This window comes from Nyctibius grandis, chromosome Z (genome assembly GCF_013368605.1).
Source record: "Nyctibius grandis isolate bNycGra1 chromosome Z, bNycGra1.pri, whole genome shotgun sequence".
In the NCBI taxonomy this organism is placed as follows: Eukaryota; Metazoa; Chordata; class Aves; order Nyctibiiformes; family Nyctibiidae; genus Nyctibius; species Nyctibius grandis.
In genome coordinates, this window is record NC_090695.1 from 88767395 (window position 1) to 88786892 (window position 19498).

Here is a 19498-nt window from a genome sequence, read left to right on the forward strand (position 1 = left end):
AAAATAAATTCTGTTATTCTATTTGTGAAATGAACTGCTTTGGCAATAAAAATCACTGTTTGTACTTGTGATTTAGTGAGCTGTGTTTAAGTGAAGAACCAAGGAAAAGCTAATTATGTGGCTTGTTTTTTAACCTGTTTATATAAATATGTCTGCATCTTCTGGACTATATAAAAAGCCTTGGAGAACTGTCAAACAATATGATACAATGCAAGATGTTGCTGCAGCCATATGTTTATGCTTAAGTCTTAAAGATTTCTGGCTTTGAGCTGTTATTAATATGTGTAGTTAACAAAGCACACGTGTGCAACAAAAACATTTATGGAAAACAAATGGATTGAGAACATGAAGGGTGTGTGGAAATTTCCCTGTATTGATAAGGTGGTCAGATTTGCGTTATATATGAATCTAAGCACTGTAAAAACATCCAGACTTATTTTGCATGGAACTATGTGGGAAAAGCTATGAAAATAGGATCAGTTTTGTAATAATCTGCATGGAGTGTTAACTGATTCTAGGTCTACCAAATTATTTTTAAACTCAGTTCAGGTCTGGGAGGTGTCTTTATTTTTCAGTTGCAGCAGTGATTCAAATACTGAATATTTGGCTGAACTAATGTAAAGTTATAGAATTGAACAGCAAATCATTTAAAGACTGATCTGCAGTCATCCCTTGATGTGAATACTCAGGAATAGCCAGTTGATGAATCTGGCTTGTGTCTTAAAAACTTTTCTGCAATGCCTTTTTATTTTGTTCAGCTTTGTAGGTGTTAAAGAATTTGAAACGTGATTTTTCCATATTACTAGTTTTTTGTAACTATATCTAAGGGTACTATTGAAATTGTGATAATCTTGTGTCCTAAATACAGGATTTTTTTTCCATGCTGCTTTGAAAACTTTGAAAAGCTTTGCTTTTACTTCAAGGTTCATTTTAACTTGATTAAAAAAAAAGAGTGGGGGGAAGTTGGAAGAGGGGATTTTTTTTCCTTCCAGTTGTCTTTCACATTTCAGATCATTAATTATAACTAATTTTCATGCCTATGCTTAACCTTTGCATCAAACAAATGACAGATCTCTTAAAATGGGACACTTTGTATAATCTGTTCTATGCTGTTTCTGTTGCTTCTAACTCTCCTGGCTTCAGGTATTTTAAATGGACTAAAAGCTTGTTCATCTACACCCTGGGAATATGTTGGATTTCTCATGTTTACATACATAGAAATCAGTTTTGAATATGTAGGTAATAAAATGTATCTGTTCCTCCCCGAGTGCTCTTTAAAACAGTGTTCCTGGGTTAGGTAATATCATGGATGGTAATCATTAAAACGTGGTCAAAAACTGATTGATAAAACATTGGTCCATATGCTTTTCTGTTTAAAAAGTATAAATCTGGTTACCTGAATTAAACTAATGAGAAGCTCTTCAAATTTCACGTGGTAATCAGTACTGTGTATGTGGCCAGGAAGAATGCACGTTCCAATTTTTTAATTGTTAAAGTGTTACCCTGAAGGACCTATGAATCTTTGCATAGTATAAAAAGACTTATTCCCTCTTACACTTACTTCCCTCTGAAAAAATAAGTAGGGGAAAGGGCAGTATTTTTATAGGCAATTTTGGAGCTGCTCCTAAGTTTCAAACTGAATATAGCATGCTTAAAACACATAAAACAGAAACCTCAGGAAACAAGACGCAAATCCCTTAACCTTCTCATTTTGCTGCTTATAATAATGTCCAAGAACCTTCACTTTATTTGGTTATTCATGTGACTTGCATATTGGCAGACTCTCTAATTTAGTATGAGTAGAAAAGGCTTGTTCTTATAGAAAATCATATTACTCCTTACAGTTAGAACATGAACTTCAGCTTGAAGTGGAAGCTGCATCAAGAGAAATGTTAGTTAACCGTTTCGTAATCACCACAGAGTTAGGTGCCTGCCATATCTACATATGCAAGTTGTACCTGCATATTTAGGGGGGGAAGATTGTTCTTGAGTTTTAGTGGGCTGTGTTCTCTGTGTCAGTTGTCACTGTTGAGCTGCTATGTTGTCATGTTAAAGCCAATAATGAGTTTGTGAAAGTAGTGGTTTAGATGGCTCTAATTTGTCACTGTTTGCAATATGCTCTGCTGTAAACTGCTTTCCAAGTTAAAACCTGAAAACTTTCCACCTGAAAACAATAATGGACAATAAACACAGTCTATTTTCTGTTGAGGTTTGCTGTTTAGGTAGCTAATTAATACGAATTTGTTAAATGGTTGATACTTGTTTAGTTGGACGTCTGGGAAACAGAACTTACTGTTGCCAAATTGTACTTCATGTGGTCTCAGCATTGCTGTCAAATATGGAGCATATGCTTTTTAAGTGTGTGGCTAAAGATAAAGCAGTGTGTGCTCTTCTAGTTGATAGAAACAAGAAACTTCAGAACCAGCTTCTGGTGTACGACTTCTGGCCCTTATACCTTTCAGCTTGCTAGAAAAGCTTGCTTTTGGATGCTGTTCAGCTTCATAAATTTATAAAGTTGGCTTTTCAACTGGAAAGGTTAGTATGAAATAAGTACTATTTCAATGCTTCTTGACTTACAGGGGTCTAGACTTCATACAAATGGTCTGGAAATGGTGGGGAAGATGCGAGAGACTTCAGCTTATATTAACTTCAAAGTAAAACCAGTATTTTATTTTAATTAATAAATGGATGTAACCTGACGTATTTCAGTGTTTCAACCATTTCAATATCTCAAGCATTCTGGGCAGTTAACTAGTTTGTGAGTCCTCAGTTAATGCTTTGTATCAATGATAAGCTCTTATTATTCATGGTTTCCTTGAATTTTGTTGTCAGCCAACTTTCAGTGACTGTTTAGGTCGCTGGTCTAAAAAGAACCTAGGTGCACTCTTAAAGGGAGGTTTCTTTAGATGTCTTTGCACTTGTGGAGTCTTTATAGGCCATCTAAAATGTACTCTTAAAAAATGCTGTTACTTGAGGGTGGGCTAATTTCTAAAACATGGGAAAAGTCTTATAAATACGTTAGATTTTTAAACTGCTTGAAAGTAACATTTGGTTTCTGTTCCAAGACAGTTGACGTAGGTATATGTTAATGGAAATAATGGACAAGTTTATCATTGGTATTTCAAAAATATACCTGGCTTATTTTCCCTTAGCATTTAACGCTTGCTCTTAATTCTCTTTACCTAAGGCTTAGATGCAGTTTAATAACATCTATGTTCTGATTATGAGCAACTTCTACAATATCTTAAGACCACTGGTTCAATTTAAGAGTAATTTTAACTTCAGAATCTTCTTGAGAATGTTTTTCTTCCTGTTTTATAATGCAATAAATACACTTAACCTGGAATTTTAAATACACATGAAAAGCAACTGCTTGTCATAAATGGCAAGCATTGAAATAATGTTAAGTTGTTCCATGTGTTAGTGCCCTGATACATGAGCTCATGTAGAATTTACTGCATGCAAGATATCTTCTTCCTCTAGGCATTGAGTAGACCAATGTATTTAGACAGCAGGGGAGCAATGGACTAAAGCAGGTGCAGCAGCTGAAATTGTGATGGCCTTTCAGTGATTCTTGTTTAAATCATTAATCTTGCTGAACTTGTGAGTTTCTCAGACAAGGCTGGACTTTATGGTTTATTAGTGTTTTATAAGATTTACTATAGAACCTTCTACTTAGCATGAATGCTTACCACCACAATTTAAAAATGTACACATGTATTTTGAGATTGTGTGCATATCAGCCTCTTCTCACTGAATTTGGGGAAATGGCAGGTAGTATCTACTGTATTACCCAGATTCTTTGAAAAATTATATTTCACATGACTCTGTTCTCACCAATAAGATAATGTGAAATTCATGTCAGATACATACTCTGGGCAGGAAGCTTCCTTAATGTAGACCAAGGAAGCCGGAGTCATACTGCAGTATGTCAACTATCAGCATTACTGTTATTTTACTTTTTATTCAAATTATGTGCAGTCTCAAACAGTTTCTCTAGCTTTTTGTGATTTCCCCTCTCCTCCCCCCATCAAACTTTGGATTCTTAAGATCCACAAGGTTTTGATGTTTTAGGAAAACTTGGTTTAAATTTTGCATCAGTGGTTTTGCCTATGATGCTAATTTTACAGTGTTGAATCTTATGTGATACATGTATGTGTATACATACATATGTATGAATGTGCAGATATATATGTAAAAAAATCTTGGTATTTTCCATGTTAAATTCTGAGTGGCTTGAATTCTTGAGCTGCATCAAAATGGCATTTAAGATGAGAAACTAATAGTTGTAATAATTGTAGTAAGATGTAATCACCTTGTAGATGTGTGCTTTTACATTATTTTCACGCAAGTTGGATTTTTTTAAAAATATACATTAGCTTGAAACTGCATATAGTTTTTCAAAAGATCGTAATGATTTGTTCCACGTGCCTGTATGCTCTGTAAGGACTTGAATGAAACGGTTTCACTACGAAGACCTGAGCAGTTAGTCTGTAGGTTTTACACTCCTCATGGGTAGTAAGGGTTATGAAAATGGAAAAGTTAAAGATTTAGTTTTACTTTTGGGATGCCTTTTTAGATGGGGACAGTATCAACACATTTGTTTGATGTAGTAGTGAATATGTTAATTCTGGCAATGGAGTGCAATCATTCTTGTAGCAAACTGTACCTGATGGGTGAACTCATCTGGATAGTTCTTTTTGAAGCACATGTCATGTGGGGCACTAGTAGGTGCTTCAATTGAAAATGTCTGTATTAATCTTGAACAGTCTTCTGGACAGCCCTGCCATGAGGATGTCTCCAAGCTCAGTTCACTAGTTCTTGTTCTGAAGTTCTTAAGAAGTATCAGAAGTGTAATCAGATTTTGCAGGAGTGTGCGTCCTGCAGCTGCTCAGCCTTAGCTGAAATGTTTAATTTGCTGGTATTAAAATATAGCTAATGGTTTGTGCCAGTTTTAATCCTTCATGGTTACATAAAGGGGATGACTTTCCATACTCCCAACAGTGAGCTCTCACTGCTTTTCTTTTGCTGGCTCTGTGTCCTCAAAAAATAATAAAGGAAAATTCCTGCTGGTTCATTGAAGTGAACCGGCTCATCAGCAGGTCAGTAAACCCAGAAACACTGTAAAGCAGGGGCTAAGGAGCAAGGCATGGGATTCTCCCATTTGGCAACAAGCTGTTAGTTGAAATCAGCTGTCTAGCCAGACCATGGCTTCTGTTTCTTTCTGAAAAGTTTTTCAGATCTGAGCTCTCTGTGCTTTGAGTAATAGTAGACATTGAGACATTCTATCTGGCTAGAAAGGAAATGTTCTGTATACTTTACACTTTTAATTTGTAGATTAACAGATCTGAACACTTTACTAGTACTCCTGGAAGTTAAAATTCTCCAGTGTTGGTTTAAAAGCATTTCTGTACTAGTAAATGCAGTGCTGGGCAAGTCTGCTGTAGTTACCTTGGCATGTGCAAAAGGGTTTTGATGCAGCAGCCCAGCTATGATGGAAAATGGAAGGCAGGCAATTAGGCTTTCTGCAGCTGAATTAGCAGTTATTTTTGACTCCATTCAGTCACAATTGAAGTATTTGTTTGACTCTATTAAAAGTAGACCTGTGCAGGATACTTCTGTTAAAAGTGGAGAAAACTGTTTTCAGGGTAAGGTTTCATCTCAATAAAAGCTTTAGCAAAGGGTATGTTGAATACATCCAGCTCAACAAAATAGCTGCTTTGCTAGTGTGGGTTGATGACCAAGGCTTTAAAGAATCCTGTCTGTCATATGTGGTGTCTTACCCTGGTAAATTAATGAGGCCTTAGGTCAATTTCGACATTAGCAGTGTTAGATGGGTTTACTCTCCTAAAACTCCACTGTGCTGTTCAGCTGATTGGTGATGAATTGCTGTGAGCATTTCAGATGGAAAACAAACAAACAAACAAACAAAAACAAACAAAAAAAAAAACAGCCCAAAACAAACAAACAAACAAAAGAAAGCCACAAACAAAACCCCAACACTTTAAAAGCAGGATTTCAGGAAACATTCAGGTTTTTCTGTTGGAAATAAGAAACAGAGGAAAACTCTGGAAAACAGAGGAAAAGTCTGTGTAGTATCCAGGAAAACTCTGGGATACTACACAGACTTACTCCAAGTGAAGAAACATTAAGAAAGAAAACTGAATACAGTAATTTTATTGGTAGGAGTCAGTATAGCCTGCCTCCTCCCTAAGACTAAAGATTGCTCTTTTTAAAAAAAGTTTAAAAAACTTAATTTAGTCTGGTGGCGGAGGGAAAGCTGCCCCGGTACTGTCCTTGTTCTTTACAGTGTTCTTTATTTTGGCTTTCAAACCAGACTATTTTAAGAAAAAAATTAATGGTAAGGGAGTAATTTTTATCGTATGCTTTTGTTTGCTTGTTTGGGATGTGCTGGTCCTTTTGGAGGTGGAACAAGGTTTAATTTCACCAAGGTTTTCTGTAGTACTACGTAGACCAGCACATGGTTCCAGCCCCATTACCAGCTCCCCTTCCTTGGTTTAGGCAAGGAATGGCTGAGGAACTAGTGAATGGGGGTGAGGTTGGGAACTAATTACTTTGCATGTTTCGATGGAGCAAAGAGGCTGTGATTGGACAAGGTTTGAAAATAAACTGGTTTGACACTAAAGAAAAATGCATTTGACAAGGATTACCTTGCATGAAAAAAAACTGGGATAAAGAACCAGAAATGGATAATGGGGGGTAGCTTGGTTAAGTTGGGGAAAACTGGTGCTTAATGGTAGCGGGGACAAACAATTTAAAAAAGGAGGTAGGAGTACTGCCTTGCCAGAGAAAACAGGAAACGGTGAGTTTAATATTGAAGAATGTTTAGGGTTATGATCGATTGCAAGACCAAAATGAGATAGACACCGAAAAAAGACTGAACTGGGAAAAAGACAAATTGGAGAGGGTAGGATGAGAGCAGAAATCAGCAGAAACGTTGGCTAATTACTGAGAATTCTGTCAAGTTCATGCATCTCTTTCTGAGACAAGCCAACAGAGAGGGTGCCCAGTGCTTTTTATGTAGAGTCAACACTAGCAGGTATCAGTAACTTTCATAATTCTAGTGGGAGAGGCTGGAGACGCACATTTAGAATTTCTGGTCCAGCTAATTAGTCATGTGTGTAACAGTGTGATGCCTTGCAGCAGAAATTGTCCACATATGCTTAAAGGTTTGAAAACTGCATATAGGCTAAAAAAACCCCCAACGTTAATATTGCAATGCTAATTTCACTAATATTTAACATAATATAGGTGAATTATGCTTATGCATTGATGAGGTCCATGGCCACGTGATCACATACTGTTTCTTTGGATTTATGGCTTCTCTGGGAATATGTTAATACATTTGCTGTGTAGTAACCCAACCCTGATTGAATGTTCTGTGTAGTAGACAGTTTAATTCCATTTAGGTTAATTTAAAAGATGCCCTTTAATTTGGGATGTTGAGTCTTTGCTTCTGCTTTCTGATTATAAAGTAGGCACACAGCACTGCTGCTTCAGCTCATGAGCGTTATTTTGAAACACTGGACAATGCCATGATGCAAAAAGTGCACAGGCAAACTTCTGATTTTTTAAATGCAGTATGAATAGCTCTAGAAGTCAATCAATGAGGCTGTGGAACCATACAGTGAATAATGAGAATAAAGCAAAATACTGAATTAGCTACTCACTTAATTGAACACTGTCGATCCGACTGAGGCAGCAGTCCTATATTTTAAGTAGCACATGATCAGATAAGATTAACGCAGCATCTATACAGAGGTCACTTTAAGGCTTCACAGGTGAATTTTTCCTCTAGTGTGTCATAAACTTGAGTGTTTAGTATTGCAGCCTTAATCTGTGTAGTTCCGTGTATTTATTTTATTTATATATTGTGGGTTTTTTACCTACAGAGTTCCCTTACATATTTGTCTATTTATTAAGAGGCTTAATATTGTCAGTGGCCTTCTGTCAGGATTTTGCTCTGCATAAGAGCAAGGACTTAGTGAAAGGGTATCTTTGTACACATTCTTCTTGGATCACTCAATGACAGTCAGCCTGTTTAGTAGCTTGCCTAATAACTAGAGAAGATGCTGTCCTCTAGAACGGCTTTTCCTAAAATAACGTGCAATTACTATTATTCTATTACAAGACAGAAACTTAACTTTACGGCTGCAACTAGTGTAATGAAATGCAGCCATGTGGTGTTGGTTACTAGTCCAGGTTTCTCACAGAAAGGTTTGTCTTCTTTCTTATGATTTAAATAAATAAGTAAATAACCCCCCTAAGTTCTATTTATTTTGTTAGAATTCACAAAGCATTCTAGCAGTGCATTTCTTCTATTGACAGTGCAGAGCAGTGTAACTGTATTTGCTTTGTTTGGCAATATGGACAGCATTCATCAAAAAAGCATCAGAGAAAATGTATTTTAAGCTTTTACAGGGAGCTGCTCTTCAGTTCAAGACCATGCAGAATTGATTTATCTGTGTGGCTCCTTAGACTTCTCCATATGCCTTCATTTCAGTTGTTCAATGCATAAAGCAATATATTCAGCATATGACTTTTTGTATTAAATATATATACATATCTATGTATATGCATATATTTGTGGGGGTGTGTAACATGAATGGATTGCTGTAAAGTACAGGCCTTATTTCAAGAAAGCAGGTTGTCTTTGTTCAAAAATATTGACTATTTACTTGAAAATTATCTTTAGGCTGCATAAGGATGATTCCCTCCCCACTCCCCCCCACCCCCCCACCCCCCCCCGCCCCTTAAATACAGGCCAGGTTTGTCAGGGAATTAAATGGAAGAGCCATAACTTTGGCTCTTAGTTTATAGCAAAACAAATAATGTGAAATGGTTATTGTGTTTTAACAAATCACTATTTATCAGATGATCCATGGTAACTATGTGCTTGATTTTAGAAAGTAAAAACATGCTTGAGTTTAACTAAACAAATTTTACCCTGAGGAATGTCAGCTGGCATGCAGTAACTCCAGTGAGCGTTATTAATTCATTCATGATGCCTGCACCATAACTTCATGGGAAATAAATATACTCCTGATTCTTACGAACAGATCCTGCAACTTCACAGTTCAAAACAAATATAAGGGGTGTGAAAGGAGGTATGCAGAATGTCTCTTTGGTTAGTGCAACAATCTCGTGAGGCTAATAATCATAATTGCTGGTATTTATTCTTGGGATTAAAATTAAATATCATTGCTGTTGCCCAGTTTTAAGTATGTTTGAAAGACTGCAGCAGCAACATCTATATGCCATGACTGCTATTATAGGTATTTAATTTCACAGTAGCATAGCCAATATGCAGAATAGATGATCTGTTCTGAAAGAAGAAAAAACCCAAATCCACCCATCTTCATCACCTTATTCGAATTGTGATGTGGGAACTGGCTGTTTCTCATGCTTGGGCTACAGGCAATACAGAATACCTGTATTCGAGATGATAACGCTTCAACTAGAATCAGAAAGTTGGATACGCATGTGAAACTTCTACAAAAAGATTGGAAGTACGTAATAAAATCAGGATTTTGTCTCCACTACAATTACGGTATTTTAAAATGCGCAGCCTAAGTATATGAAAACAATCTGTTTGTTTTGTTCTGGTTTATATTTAAACTGGTTTACTGGTTGGTTTACAATACTTTCTTTCAGTGAGTTAGGCTGAAAAAAGCAGAGGACAGCAGTTGACAGTTTAATTTGCTGATTCATCTGTTATAGTGATGGCTTCAGGCCAGAGCTTGGCTTGCAGACTAAAGGCTGAGGGCTGTGAAGATGCTGGGACTTGAAGGAATGTTGGTAAATTGTTGCTGAGTGAAGGCAGTGAAAGTTTTTTCTTTATTTTTGAAGTGATTCTAATTTTGCATTGACAGAAACCCTTCTACCTTGAACTCGCAGTGTTTTTTAGTTAAATGGAGACCAAACATTACAAAGATACAAGGATGGAACAGCTGGATATTAGTTAAGTGCTGCTTCCACGGATATCTTGTGCAACCAAAAATGCAGTTCAAATAAGCTTATGTTTCACAGCAATCAAGCAGAGTTTTGGCAAAGGCTGTGCAAATGTCGTCTTTTCCTGGCAGACTTGCAAAATAAACCTGCTGGGTTAAGTAATGAGACTAAAAGGGAAAAAATCCAGGAAATCTTTTCTTGCCAACAAGCAGTCTGGAAGAGGGTTATGACTGAAGAATTGATGGTTTCTAATTAAAAAGAAAAGTCTTAAGTCGATTTAACCCTTTTTGTATGAAGTCTGACTCTTCTCAGAGTTTTGAATACCTAGTTCAAACATACCATGTGAATTTAGGAGAGTACGGCATTTTCTTTTTTTTTTTTAATCACTAACAATGGAATTAGAAGTCATTTATATGAACAGAATAGCTCACTGCCTTCTGCTTTTCAAAATAAGTTACTTCAGGAGAGGGCATGCTGTCATTTAACAGTGTTCTGTATGTAACATCGCTCTTCTTCCCCATAGCTGTAAACACCAGCAGGTATGCTGAAAGTTATAGGATCCAGACATATGCAGAATATGTTGAGAAAAAACATGAAGAAAAACAGGCAAAGAGAAAATGTGCAGAAGATAGTTGGAAGGAGATGGAGAGAAAGCGGTTAAAAACTCAATGCACACCTTACATTTCCCAGAGTCGATACTACTGTGTTAACAGGTGAGACTTTTCCTGCATTGCCAACTCTTGTATTTTTATTGCATTTTTATTAGAAGTCTAGCAATTTTCAGGTAGTTCTTAACCAATAGGTGACTTTTTTTCTGTACGTATTTCTTTGCGTATAAATCAGTAGGGGTACATCAGCTGTCACAAGATCACAGGTAAAGAAGCAGAGGAAATTTCATGACAAATGATTTAGACAAATATTTAAAATACTGGGATCTTGAGGGCAGATCAAATCACAGCTTCTACGCTTGATGTAGCAGTACCATTTCTTATAACCAAAATAAAAGAATTATTTTCTGTATTCATTTGGCACCTCTGAATGGCCGTGTGTCATAGCTGTCATCTTATACCCTTGTAAAGGTCATCTTGGTTTTTGGATGAATTTCCATGGTGATAATACTGCCACACAGAAAGGTATAAATTACCATTGTGAGCAGTCCTGATGAGGTCGTCTTTATGCGTCAGAAACAGGAAGGCAAATGGTATGATACTTGCATGGCTTTAAGCTTTTGGAGTAAAACTTGAAAAGGGTTTTAGTTCATCGTTTAAGGACAAAATGAAGTCAGGAGATGCCAGTTTTAATTCTGTTACAGTATGTTGCTGTGTATATTTCTTGTTCCATTTTTACTCTCTCATATTAATGACAGGTTTTGGTATGATGGTAAGAGGAGGCTTCTTTCTCAGTCATGTCTGTAGCTGTGAATGGGAAGGGTCTTTTAGTGTTCATATAATTGTTTAATTAACCTATCAAATTATTGCCATTCTTCCACCATTGCCATTCTATCAATTCTACATAAAAATAAGTTTCAGTGGAGTGCATAAGTTACATTTCTGTAAGATGGTGTTTTGGTTTTTGTTTGGTTTTGGGTTTTGTGTTTTTTTTGTTGGTGGTGTTTTTTTTCCTGGTTAGACGGATCAAATAAGATGGCCATAAAACCAACACTGAGGTCTTTGCTTTATCTTTCTTGGGAATGCTATGATAAGTTCTAGCTCTCATTATATCTTGCTGTAAATGTTATCTGTCATGTAACAAATCTACTAAACTTGTTCTGTTCTTCTCACTTACTTGAGCTTGTGATTTGCCTCCTTTGCAACGTTAAATGCAGGTGTATATTTTGGCTAGCTGTCAAATGTTCATGGCTTTTGTCATGGTGGGAATTTTAAATGTGTTAGAGACATGTTTGATCCCTAAAAACCATATGGAGGAACCTGGTGATGAAATCTGTATCAAATGAAGTTAGTTTAATTGAACTGTTGTACTTAGGGCAACTTGGGAGTGCATGTTGTGAAGAGATGGGGAGCTCAAGATTGTCCTGGCACTAGTGTGCATGTGGCTAAGGTTTAGGTCTATAATTAAATCTGTATTAAATAGTCTGAAAATTCTTATCACATCTTGACGCTACTGCAAAGAAATATTAAGTCCTAGTTTTATTTCTACTAGTGGAAGTGTCTCTTCTCAATGAACATTGTTTTTTGGGTATCACAGATTCTAGACAGATGGTAAGAGTGGCAGCTTATGGTTTGAACCATAGACAACTTATTCTTTTAACATATACTTTGGAAAACAGTAAATGTGGAAAGCTCGTTGTTATCTCACAAAGAAGTTTGAGGACTACTGCAAATGTATAATTTGGAAAATTGCTGAATAAAATTTTCAGTGAATTCTGTCCTTACAACTCATTGAAGTATATCATAATTTATGCCTAAGCACTTAATCTCCTTTAAAATTTTTAATCTATTTTTTCTAGTGTTGTAAAATTCCACAAGAAGCAGCCTTGTTTTCATATGATCAACACTTTGATAGCCTTGGATAGCAGCCTTTGTTTTGCTGATAGAACTTCTTTTGTAATTGATGTTACATGAATTTTTTCTCTCTCATTATTCCATTAATAAAGTGATTTGGTTCTGTCCCAAATTCCCTTTCATGCAGGTCTTTTGACATGTTTTTCTTAATTTTATTTTTATTTGTTACTAGTTAGATTGTGTTCTCTTGTCAACTAATCTTTTGTAAATGTTTCCTCTAAGTGTAATCTGGTTAGGTATAATACGGAACTGCAAACCTTGTGGTCTTTCAGGTTACTCAGAATGAACATTTTCCTTTTTTTTCCAGACAAATATATCTCAAAAATATTTATTTATATTTTTATATATTATATATAACCATTTTATATAAAATACAATAAATATAACATAAATATAAATATTGATATAAAGTAATCAGGACAAATATATATGTGTGCATGTATATGTGTGTGTATTTGTCCAGATTGATTTGAATCGTATGTAGCTGAGCACTCAATGCTGTGATGTATCTAGCAGCTGATCTCTTATAATAGCTTCATGTTACTACATCCTTTATTTATTTATTTAATAAGCTTGCTGCATCAGTTTCTGCCAGGGAGCACAGCTGCAGAATAGCTGTTCCTCTCCATGATGACAATATATCGTGGCTACTTTTTCATTCAGTAATGAAGTTGTTGGGTGTTTCTCGTAAGGAACTTTTGTCTTAAATTGACAAATTGATAAGTATGTAACAAAGGTTCTTTAATTCCTGTCTCACTGAAAAAACTACATTCCCGTATTCTAGAGGAACTACTCTTCAGAAAATATAATATTATAGTATTAATAGCAGTCACAAGGTAAAATCACTTCTAATTAATATATACCCCTGGTATATAACTTATTACTACTGTTAGATATCAAACTTGACTTTAATGGAAATATTCATGATTATTAATGTCAGATGGAGAAGTAGAGCAAAAACTGATGCATTTGACAAAACTTTGAGTAGTTAGTAAGATCCCCTTCTCTAAAGTCGTTCACTTATTCAGAACATGCTTTCAAAACAGATGGATCGTGGCCACTTGCGTAGTATACAGTACTGGCTATGTTGTGCTTAGCAAATAACTGCCTGCCAGCTCTGCCATGACTGTTAAATACATGGATGTAAGATCTTTTCCTTAGCAAAATAGTGTTAAACCATAGCATGAAAAATCAAATAGGGTATGTTTATGTAAAACTAGATATCCTGCTCTACTTGTACTCATTCTAATTTTCCTGATCATCATCTAGGAATGAGTAAAATAGAATAAGGCCAATGGCAACAGACTTACACGACTTTGAAGTACAGGGAAGTGATATGTCAATTTGCCTTACAAATTTTCTTGCTAAAACCAGGAGTGCTGCCTCTTCTGTCAAGTCAGGGTGCTGTTTGTAGCACCACTTCCTTGAATGCCTTTATTTTGCTGAAGATAGTTTGTCTAATTTTTGAAATGTTCATGTATTTCTGCTGATGATTCTTTTGTTTTTTTTTTACAGAAATAGTTGTTTATAGTGGTCTATTACTAAAATAAAGGATAAGAATTGGGAAAAGCTGAGTCATTAAAGATATGGATAATAAATATTGCAAGCAAATTATTATAGTATTCCTGTATTCTAGTGTTATTTCAGGTGATTTCACCTGCTCTTAAGCTGAAATGACTGATTTTTATGATGGATCAGTAACTACTCCCCCCCTCAACGTTGTTCAAATTGGCAAGAGAATGCAGGGTTTATGTTTTCGTTTAAATGACATTTACTTGAAGTTGGAGGTCTGTATATATCCAGGGCAATTCAAGATGCTCTGTTGTGATGGAAGTAAGTGGTCCTTTTAAAAGTAGGACATGCTTTTCCAAGACAGAAAATGTTTAATACTACATCATCGTAATTTTTTCCCACCTTTTTCCTCTCCCCGGACCCCTGCTGATTCTTTCAAGATAAGTACCATAGTACTAGTTGGATTGCTGCTATTTAGCAGCTGAAATGACATTACAAAGTTCGTGGGCAGTTTAATCAGGTGGAGTCTGTGCTCTTTCTGTCAGTAGAGTGACATCCTGTTGATTCATCAAATTGTGTTTAGTACTAATGTTGCTAGTCATACTGCTGGAATTTAACAAAAATACTGTATTCTTTGTTGATTAGGATTGTACTTAATAGAAACAGAAGTTGAGAATAAAATCTAGATTTTCTGTTTCTACCACCTTTCTCCAGTGGCATTCATCCTTGTCAGGTTTGCCTGAGGGCTGACATTAAAATAGGTCAACAGAAGGGAGAGGTTGGGGAAGAAGGACTAGTGGAAACTGCTGTTGTTGAAGAGGTTTGGAACCCCACCTACTGTCATCACCGATATGAAAGCTATATTGTGTTCACTATATTGTGTTCACATTTGCCAACAGGCAATGTATGATAGGCTTTTCTTGTGGTGGGGTGTTTTGGGGTTTTTTTCCCCCTCAAAAAACACTTGGCTAGCAACTTTATTTAAAAAATGAGAACAATCTCCATTTCAATATACAAAAGAAATTTCAGAACCTCTTTAAAAATATTATTTAAAAAAAAATACTATTGCCTTGTTAACTGTTGTACATGTGTGTTTTGAAACCAAAATGCTGTGTTTGTTAATGGATGATGTAAGTCTCTGTCTCTAAATGGTTCAGGTATCCAAACAGTTGAAAATCCTAAACAGGTATATCTGAATTGGACAGTTACTGATAGCTATCAGTTTGTTTCCCAATTGAGTAAGGAATTTTTTTATTGATGGTAGTTGCAGTGTGACTCGAAATGATGATTTGTAAGAAATCATGCAAGAAGGCCTTCTGTGTGTGAATGTTTGGAGGAAGAGCCAGCTATTCATCAAAGTAAATGGTGTTTGTGCTCCTAAAGTGGAAGTAAGAGTATGAGGCGTAATCATATGTTTCATGTTTGTTTATTGCCTTTGGACATCCCAGAAAGAGTCTGTTTTAAATTGCAAATGTTCAGCTGATTTCAAAGCCAAAACTATACAGCCAAATTGAACAGTCCTTTAGCTGAAATCTTATTGAAACACCATAATTCCCAGCTATTGTTGATTAGAAAAAAAAAGTAAAATAGCTTGTTCTATAACCCTGTATTAAATAATAGAACATGGCTTAGATGCATACAGCCATATTGTGTAGTTCTTAATGAAAAACTAAAGGTTTCTAAGTCTAAAACTACCTTTTTTTTTTTTTAATTGATTGTTTTAAAAGAGCATTAAAATAGAGATTTAAGTATCTGATACTCACATACCTAGAAGTTTGTAATGGGAACTATTTTTTTCATTAGCCTCTTTGCTACCACATCCTTTCTTATACTCATGCTAATTTGATTTTAATATTGTAATTTGTCTTTCAAGGAAACGTAACAATAGTATTCCAATTGAATGAAAATCTATGCAGTGTTATTTCAATGTATGCTGGATGAAATGGAGCTCTAAGTTCATCTTCATACTGTATTAGTCAGGCTTCATTCAAATACTACCTATGAAATGAGTGTGCAGATTTTTGTGCTTTTTATTTTACCAGCCCATTGAATGGTAGAACTCTTCACTTTAAGGCCTGATTTAAAGTTTATTATATGGAGCTTGATGCTTTTCTCTACCTTTATATAATAGAAATGCTTTTAAAACTGCATATAGTTCAGGAGAGAGGATGAAGTTAGTGTGTAGCATCCTTCAATATCGAGATGTCTGTTTGAGGCTTAACAGTTGTTTCTAACTTGATGTCAATTGAGAAGGCTTTACAAGAGCTTTCATAACTAAGAGAATAAAAATTAAAACTAATCAGGGAGAGAGAACAGCTTTAATTATATTTGAGTTGAGTGATCTCATCAGAATAGCAGCTAAGCCTGAGACATCTATAGTATGAAGAATGAATAGCTTCATCTACATAACATTGGATTAGATAGCCAACTTTGTATAGTTAAGTTAGATCTTCCAGATAATCTAATTTCATGGTACACCACTTACTACAGTTTATTTTACTACCTTCATAAGCATTTAATAGATGTACAACAACTAGTATCTATGAAATAGTTATTCTTGACTTTTGTTCATAATGATATTTCTTCTACTTTTCAGTTTTACAGGTACAAGTACAGTGGGAAAGAGAAGCATGAGTCCTATTCAGGAAGAAACTGGTTCTGATGATATGGAAGAGGGAGAAGGCCAAGATCCAGAATATAATCAGACAGATTCCTGTGCAGAGTCCCTTCCAGATGGTAAGAAGAGAGCCAAAAAGTTCAAAAAGATCAAGACAGAACAAGTTCCAGCAGGTAAGTGCAATGTTCATGCACATGGTTTTCTGTTCTGTTTGTAGCTACCCTAGGCCTGAACAGAATTGAAGTTGTTTCTTGAATGTCTTAACTTACTGCAAAATAACTTATAACAGTGACTTACTCCATTACATTCATAGAAGTCCAGAAAAGTTATTTAAACTGAAGATTGCATCATATAAAAAATTGTAAAAAAAAAAAACAAAACAAACAAACAAAACACCACAAAAACCCACAAGCAAACAAACAAAACCCTGCCTGAGACCAACCGAAGGAAGCAAGATGTAGCTGATTTCTTACCTGATTACTTTCTTCCTTAAAATAAAGTGCTCTGAATATTTTTAGCTATTCTTAATATCTCTTTCTTTTTTTAATGTGACTTTCTATTTAAAGTTACGCAATATGTTTTGCATATTGTAAGCAAAATTGAAGGAATTCTGGAAGCAGGATTCTAGAGTAGATTTCTCTGTTAAGCCAATAATTTATCACAAAATGTAATGTTAACTTAATGTGGACATTTTCGCTTAAGCTTGATTGGATGGAGTCATAGTGTGCCTGAATGCACATAGCTTGACCTGACGGATATGTGTCATTAGACAACCTCTGTTACTTGCAAATAAGTCCAGTTTTAATAAAGCTGCCTGCTGCCCTGAAAACTAATATATGTGCCCTTTTAATTAGCACGTTTAAGACTATATATCTTGATAATATTGCACTAACATCCCTTGTTTACAGTTATTTCTGAGATAAGATAGTTCTGTAAGTTGAGAAAACAATGGAATTTCTCAATCTGGTCAGAATATTATTTACCTCTACAATTAAGCCAAAACTTTGACAGTCTACCTGCCTGCCCCTCACCACTCCTCTGGCACACTGCTTGCCACAATGCTGTTTTAGGTTGAGTGCAGTTTGACTCAGTCAGACTGCTGTTTTATATCCCATGGTATAAATAACTAGGCTGCAACTCTACTGAAACCCTTTCCTCTCTAGAACATTTCCTGAGAATGTGTTGACTTTGTGAGACAGCTCAATGAAGGTGTAAGCTGCCAGACAGGTGCTGCTCTACTGGGCCCTTAAACTTATGCAGGCCCTTTAGCTTTCTGGGTGCTTTGCATTTATGAATCACTTAGCTGTAGGGTTTTTTTCTGGTAACACTTGGCAAGACGGTGATGAAACGTGAGTGTGTTTAAAATCCCTTCCAAACATTTTGGATGGGTGGATCATAGTTGCCCTTAACAATTCTTGCAGTCTGCCACATGCTCTGAGTAAGTCTTTGCTTATTTGAAAGGCTTACTGGACTGTGAGCAGATCATTCACGTTTCATGGACTGCTAGTAGTTGAAGCTTGAGGAATCTCACCTTCAGGAGATGCAGATTTTGAAAAGTAGAAGAAATAGTAGGTTTTTGTTGTAAAAATGTCAAATTGTGGATTTGCCCAGGTACTGAAATTTTTTTCTTTCTTCTGTTGCGTGTTTTATAAATTTTCATTTTTTTTGGTCTGGGTTAGAACTCACAACGTAATGCTTGAAAAATCAATAGTGTTTCTAATACAAATTATACACCCAAATAATCTTTTTCTTTCTTCTAAAAACTGTTTTGATGTATATATTAGTATATGCAATGTTCTGTGTGCTGTTCATAACCATAGCCTTTATTGTTCTTTATTTGGTTGAAGACTCTTCATCTAGGGTTGTTGTAAGGGTTTTTTTGCAGACTTTAATACCTACGTATTTTTTAGCCAAAGTACTTTGCACTCTGTCTGACTAAACACAGGCAGGTGACAATCAGATGACTATGTTTCCTGTGATATTTTTGCTATGTTGTGTGAGTTATTGCAGCCTGTACAAAAAAAAAAAAAGTAATTAAATAACCTTAGGTCACATGAATTTAAACATCAAAAGATTTGATTTTTATTAATCTATTTATTGTTGATTCTGTTTCAACTAACTATTGTTAGTAATTTCTTGCAGAAATTAATTAGACTATATTAAAAATTAAGTTATATCTTAATTATTGGTCATCTGGAGCACTGCCTGTGTTGAAGTATATTCAAATATTAATAGTTAAAACTTCATTTCAATATCTGCTCTAGCCACTTTTATCCAGGAAGTAGTATTGTATACTAAGCATCCTTTCTCCTGATTTGGTAGAGTAAAATCTTTCTTAGTTGATTCAAAAAGTGTGCTTGGAAATTGCTTTCTGCTTGTAGTTCAGTAGGGCAATTGGGCCATGCAAGCATATCCAAAATGACAAAGACTGTCTACTGTAATTGGAGTCTTTAATATATTGTTCCATGACTCTGTCTTTTAGGAAGTCTCACAACTAGTTCCACTGGAATTTTTGAAGTCCCTGAAACATGGTAGGAAACAACTGCCTTAAGAAGTGGAATTGATTGAAAGCAGTTGTGAGAATACACCTCTTGGAAGCCATACTTTATTTAAATAAAGTGTGTTAACAAAGCAGTATGTGTCCTGAAAATCAGTTTAATTATTTTAAACTGTTTATTGAACAATCACTGTCAATTTTACTTGTGTGTATATTAACTAGTATATGATTCATTGTTGATCATGTGAAATCCTTCCTGTCGTAAATGATGTTAGATTTAAGAAGCAAGACTAAATGTATTTTGATCACCTACTTTGGCATGCTGGCTATGAAATGTACAAAAAAACCTGGCACTCTATGATGTCGTGCTAGGCTGTT

At 35.5% G+C, this 19498-nt stretch overlaps 1 protein-coding gene across 3 annotated transcripts in view; it reads left to right on the forward strand.

Annotated features, from left to right (window-relative positions):
• PARN (poly(A)-specific ribonuclease) overlaps positions 1-19254 on the forward strand; it is a 61294-nt gene extending 42040 nt beyond the window's left edge. For 2 of the 3 annotated variants that reach the window (XM_068423762.1, XM_068423760.1), the window contains exons 22-24: positions 10496-10685; positions 16603-16796; positions 19106-19254. In XM_068423762.1, coding sequence (XP_068279863.1) covers positions 10496-10685; positions 16603-16796; positions 19106-19158 — 437 coding nt within the window. In that variant the 3' untranslated portion in view covers positions 19159-19254. Of the gene's footprint in view, positions 1-10495; positions 10686-16602; positions 16797-19105 lie in introns of those variants that run through there. The other variant, XM_068423761.1, reaches the window with a different exon arrangement.
• The last annotated feature ends 244 nt before the right edge of the window (positions 19255-19498 follow it).